Source organism: Arachis ipaensis, chromosome B08 (assembly GCF_000816755.2).
Source record: "Arachis ipaensis cultivar K30076 chromosome B08, Araip1.1, whole genome shotgun sequence".
Classification (NCBI taxonomy): Eukaryota; Viridiplantae; Streptophyta; class Magnoliopsida; order Fabales; family Fabaceae; genus Arachis; species Arachis ipaensis.
Window position 1 is genome coordinate 7,329,979 of NC_029792.2, and position 6,695 is coordinate 7,336,673.

Below are 6,695 nucleotides of genomic sequence, written 5' to 3' on the forward strand. Positions count from 1 at the left end.
ACACATGAATTTAATGACTATAATGTATATTATTTATTAGATGGATTTAATTTTAACCATTTAAATTAATCCAATAACTATAAATATATTTTTACATTCTTATATAAGAATTTCATTCTCATAAAATACATTTCATATATATCTATAACGTAAAAAATACAGATGTTCATGGATTAGATGATCGTATCTGTAAATTTGTAGTATTTATTTGTATCCAATTCGCAAGATGATCGGACCAGATCGAATCACGAATATCACATCTATATCTGCGGATTCGATCGGTATATTCGCAACAAATAATTGATAAGTTGTATTTATGTTTTATTTTAACTAATAATTATTATTCATATATATTGTATTATTTTATTTTTATTATTTAAAAAAAATTAGTTTAATAATATTTTAAGAGTAAATATATTTAAAAAAGTAGAAAAATAGTATTTTATTGATTTTTTTAAATAAAAATAAGCTTTTTAAAGTATTTATATATTTTGCGGATATATCCGATCCGATCCGATACGCAATGTACGATCGGATTGGATCGGATCCAAACTAAAAAATTATGGATATTAGATTCAATGTAAATACTGGATCTGATCCTATGTGGATTAGATGGAGATTTTCGTCATATCTAATTTACAAACACCTGTAAATAACTGGCAATAAACATGAGGATAAAGGGTATCTATGACTTTTTCCTTATATGTAGTTGCACTAGCTGCTGGCTAGTTCTAAATCAATTAAAGGTCAAACTACAATAAAGAGAAATATATAAGCAAAAGAAAAATAATAATGATAATTTATTAATTTGTTATTAATTTCGAAACAAACTAGGAGTCAAGTGCTAATTTTTAGGCTGAATTTTGATCTGGTTGTTAGTGGACTTTTTTGTTTTCTATTTTATTTTTTGGATGAATTTGATTCATAATATAGCCTAAACCAGCAAAAAATTAAATTTCAAGTCATAAATCAAATCCATTATTTATATCAAAATCTCAAAAATAACACATTTCCATATATACATTATACTCCACATTAATTCACATTCCTCAAAATCCCTCTTTCCATCTTTTAATTAAGTTGTTCAACTCTCCCAAATTCTTATATACCCTACTTCTTAGTTCTCAAAAACCTTCAATCAAAAACACCAAGTCACAACCAAGAATGGTTAGTAAGAAACTCAAACTATGCATGTCAGTGTCAGCATTATTCTTAATCATAGTCATTGCTGTGATTGTTGCCTTAATCTTCACAGTCTTCAAAATCAAGGACCCTGTTGTAACTGTCCACCCAATAATAGGCCCAGGAAGCCTTTCACTCACTAATTTATCCTCCAATGTGTTCATACCAACCTTAATTACCATCTCTAATCCAAATTATGGAGACTTTAGGTCTGTGAATTCCACTGGCCATGTAAATTATGATGGTTATGTTGTGGCAGATATTCCATTGGTCTCAAACTTTATTCCAGCTCGTAGCCAGATCAATATCAGCAGCAATGCTGAATTTAATGTAACAAAGATGATTGAGGATCCGAAATTTTTGCTTGATATTGCAAGTGGGACATTGAATTTTACATCAGATGCTGTTATGCCTGGGAAAGTTATCATACTCAAGTTTATCAAAATGAAGGCTACAACACACAGTTCTTGTGATATATCTCTTGGTGTTGTTTCTAATCGTGTGCATGTGGAGTCTAATTGTGTAACCAAAATCAAGATTTGATTATTGCTTAATATGTGATATCTTTGTTTAGTAATGTTAAGTTACTTTTATGCAAATTGATAGCAATTGCAGGTCCAAGAATCAAGATTCAAAGTTGTTTATGTAGCTATAGAAATAGGCTTAGCTTTTTATTTATTTTTAAGTAAATATTTATTTATGAGTATACTGGCCTGTGTGCTGCAACATATAAAAGGAGAAGAGAAATCGGGTGATGTTTGATTCTTACATTTTATTTTATTTTATTTTATAATGTCTAGTTATTATATTTATATATTTTTTTTTCGTATAGTAAGATAGTCAATAGTTAATACTATGAAAAAAATCGTGAAATATATAAGTCAAGAAATTAAAAAAGTTCCATGTGTTAGCTTGTGTTTTCTTTCTCTATCCAGATTTTTTCTTCATTCCTGAAATTTCATACCTCCAACAAATTGTTATATACTATTAGCATTAATTCGTACCAAATAGCAAATAGATAGTTGTAGAATAAAAATTTTAATGGGTCTGTTTAGAAATATTTTTGTTATTCTGAATTTAGGAGTTACTTGAATAAAATTATTCAGAGTAGATTGAAGACACAATGTTATTACTATATTCCTATTTTAAGTGTTATTTTTAATTATAGAATGTTCCTGCAAGGATTCTAACACTCAAATCGGCATGGATTGCAAGAGAAACTTAATTAGAGATCATATATTAGTGCACGAATTTAAAATAGTGCATATATTATAAGATTGTAATGTCATGAGCTCATCTCCTTATATTTTTTGAGGCTATAAATTGCCTTTAAGATTAAGCTGATATAGAAGAATGACTTTGTTGCAGTATTAATGTATTATATGTTCATATGATACTTTGTTGTAGTTAATTTTGTTAATCTTCAAATTAATCTGGAAGTGGAGCGGTCCGGAGAGAATTCGTTCCTTCATGTGGCTGGTTACCAATGACGCAATTCTAACAAATGTGAAAAGAAAAAGAAGGCATCTAGTAATGGAAGCCAACCGTCCCAGGTGTAACCGCCAGGAAAAAAGCACCTTACACGTTCTCAGACATTGCTCCTATGCCAAGTGCGTGTGGAGTCTCTTGAATCCACATGAGGTTGTGGCCGACTTTTTCAACTTGAGTATCAAAGATTGATTGGCTCAGAACCTATCAGCGAGAAGTGACTGGACTTGTAAATTTGGAGTAACCATTTCATCCCTTTGGTTCTATCGTAACTCCCTTATTTTTTAAGGGAATCGAGTAAGGCCGACGGTCGCGATTGGAGCAATTAGAGCGCGAAGTGAGAAAATTTTGGGCATCATGAAATTTCGGTCCTCTATGCAAAGGACTAGGGCCCAGTTTGGGTAACCAACTTAATTAAGTTCCTTTTGATAAAATAACTTACACAATAAATGACTATGTTAAAAGTAACTTATAAATAAGTTATTTTGTGTTTGGATTTTTAACTCTAAAAGTGCTTATTTTATAGAAATGTGATGAAAAGTAGAAGTATTATGAGAGAAGTCATTTTTTTAACTTCTCTATAAGCTCCTAATTAACTTTTTAGAAAGTTGTAATTTGGTTTTGAAAATTGCACCAGACATTAATACTACTACTTTTCATAAGTCAAAAGTTAAAAAAAAGTTACTTCTAAAGTTTTCCAAACGGGCCCTAGGAAGGACAATAATCAATTGATTCGTTGGATACTCCTGCCAGAACATTGTACCAAGCTAAACATTGATGGATCCTTCTTCTGTGAGAATAATAATGCAGCTTGTGGATGTATTTTCAGAAACCATTTGAGTAGGTACATGTTGGGTTCTCCTATAATTTGGGTAGCTATTCTATTACACATGCAGAATTGTAGAGCATTGTCAAAGGTCTTTAGATTGTTATTGCTAAAAAATTTTAACATATCATTATAGAGTCCGACTCCTGGTCAGCAATCAATTTCATCAAGGAAGGCTATCCAACTTCACACCCTGTGAGACCTTTGTTGAAAGACATTAATATCTTGGCAAGCAGATTACAACATGTTGTTTGGAATCATACATTGAGAGAGGCCAATACTGTGACAGACTCTTTTGCTAAGAAAGGACAAGGTCTCTTCCTAGGTATTCATCTCTTTGACAGGCCTTCTGACACGCTTCAGGTCTTAGCTACTGATATAAATGGCAGCTTTAGAGTTAGAGCTTTTTAATTTTTGTTTGGGATTTTAACCCTTCTTTTTCTCACAAAAAAAAAATAGTTAATTTTGTTACCTTCTCTTTATAAGTAGAATAGTGGTTAAAATGTAGCAATTAAATTTATAAAGGTGTTAGAATGAATTATGAGGAGTTAGTATCCTCTTTGTAACATATTTTTTTAGAACTTCTCATATTTATTAACTCGATTCTTAGTATTGAGTTTATAAAAATATTTTCAAACAGGATTATTAACATGCTCACAACTCTCATAGCTAAATGAGTGGTGGCTATGGAAGGCTACATGTTGATCAACAAATAAAATAACGATATCAGACACATTTAAAAGACTCATCAAAATTTTTCGTTATATCCTAAGATGTTTTACGAGTAATCCACTGGTATGGAACGAAACCCAAAGTAAGATAAAAAATTAAAGAAATGGACTTCTCTACCTTAATTTGATTTTCTGATGCAACAGTTAAAAGAATCACTCTACCTCACGTGTTCATACTTAAGTTTCTAAAAAAAACTCAAAAAAATTTTCAATCATAAAAATTAAGGAAAAAAAGTAATATCAAATTTTAGAGGATTTTTATACCTCTTAAGTTAAAAATTCTAACTCATAAGTTCACTAAAATAAAAATGAACCAAATTATAATTGGGTCTAAAACAAACAAAACAAATTAAAATAAAATAAACATAAAATAAATACTAAGAAAGTGATGCGTATTTGATTCATCTCGACTAACGAGAGTCTTCAATGCATCTTGTAAATAGTAAGACGTGTGGCTTTAGTCGTTAATCATTGTCTTGTCCAATTCTTGATGTATCTCCTGAACAAATAATTTAGCCATATTTACAAAATTTTCTTTTATTCACTTAGTTATTATTCTTGTAATTAGACCAATTGGTATATGATAATTTTCAATTTATTTCACAGAAATCGTATCATGCACTGATGGTAATCTATAATTTTTTTTATTACGGAAGTAATTTGGATCAATTTGACAAAAACGCAAAGAACATAATTGCAATTGAAACCCTAATTTTTTACCAGTAACATTTGATTTTGTTGAAATCAACGTTTGATTATTCTTTATTTCTTCTTCTCTGCAATTGTTTGCCCAACATTATCAAATTTACCGTTTATAATTAAAAAATTTACTGCAGCTTCACAAGGTCTAGGGATGGCAAAACTCCCCGAGACGCGGGGATCCCTACAGGGACTACTTCAAATGGGGATCCGACTGTGGAAAATTTTTCCACGGGGATGGGAATGGAGGACGAAATTTCCCCGAGGCAAGTGCCGGGACCTGAGCGGGGATCCCCGCCCCATTTCCACTAATACCCAAAATTCATAAATTTACTGAATTGTTCTTAATAGTTTATTTCTCATATATGTGTTTTAGTTATTTCACACACACACATATATAGAAGGTTAAATTACACAGTTGGTCCCTACACTTTCAGTGAAATTGCGAATTGGTCCCTACACTTTAAAAATTTGCAATTGGATCCCTAAAGAAAATTAAAATTTGTAATTTAGTCCCTGCCATTCAAAAAGTATTTGATTTAACAGAATATTCTCAATATATTCTTTATTTTAACAAAATATTCTCAGCATATGCTGAGAATATTATGTTAAATCAATACTTTTTGAACGGTATGGACTAAATTACAAATTTTAATTCTCTTTAGGGATCCAATTACAAACTTTTAAAGTGTAGGGACCAATTTGCAATTTCACTGAAAGTGTAGGGACTAACTGTGTAATTTAACCTATATAGAAACCCAAAACTCCTAATCCTCATTTGCATAACCCTTCTTTAATTCAGAGATCCCTAACGTTGTCCATACTCCATCCAACCTCTCTACAGCCACTCTCTCGCCATCACCCTCACTATATCGTGCTCTCTATTTGCGGCGTCCCTTTCTAAAACTATGTCGTCGTGTCTATTTTTCTCTCTGTTGTCGTGTCTCCCACCTCGTCTACTGCTCTGTTCTCTGGCTCACCGTTGCGTCCCCCACTATGTCATTTTGAAAGAAGTTATCATCTTATCGTTTAGACTTTTTGTATAAAATCTTACTATTTTTGTATAGAATTGATACTTGCAGCTCTATTCATAAGGAAATTAATAATTAATTAGAACTATCAGATAAATGGAAAATGGGGCCCACAAGAAATGGGGCCCTGTAAAAAATAAGGATGGGGAGCAATATTTTTTCGCAGCAAAAAACGAAAATGGAGACAGAGAGCAGAAAAATATCTCCCACCACCATCCTATCCCGTTAACATCCCTAACAACAAGGTCATAACACACCAACAACAAACAGTCATATCCACTAAAAATGGCTTCTAACAAAATATTTAAATACTTTCTTTTTACGTAATAAAAACCCACAAATAAAATTGATTTTTGGTAAAACTTAATCTTTTAGAATAAATACAATTTTAATTTATAAAATTTAGAGTCAAAACTAAAATTGTTTATAATCTTTTTTTTAATTCAAAATAATCTCACGATATATTTAGCATTAAAAGTATTATTTTTAATATAATAATCTTTTAAATGACATATATACCTCTTTTACCCTTTGTAACTGTCATGACATAAGTGTCTTTATTTTTATGGTCACCCGTTACCACAACTAATAATAACATACTTTAATCAATTTAAAAATTAATCGAAAAATCAGTTCATTCGTATGTTTAAACAAATATCGAAGATTTGAATCTTGTCTTAAACATATAGTAACTTATTGATCAACAACAGATTTTTAAATAAAAATTCGATCCGTAAT

At 30.7% G+C, this 6,695-nt stretch overlaps 1 protein-coding gene across 1 annotated transcript; it reads left to right on the forward strand.

Annotated features, from left to right (window-relative positions):
• On the forward strand, nt 1,105-1,751 carry LOC107610344. Its single transcript, XM_016312404.2, has one exon. The coding sequence runs from the start codon at nt 1,165-1,167 to the stop codon at nt 1,723-1,725; it is 561 nt and encodes a 186-aa protein (XP_016167890.1). The 5' UTR covers nt 1,105-1,164; the 3' UTR covers nt 1,726-1,751.

What these genes read in the sequence shown, in the direction of transcription:
- LOC107610344 (XM_016312404.2), top strand. Translation starts at nt 1,165, where the DNA reads ATGGTTAGTAAGAAACTCAAACTATGCATGTCAGTGTCAGCATTATTC.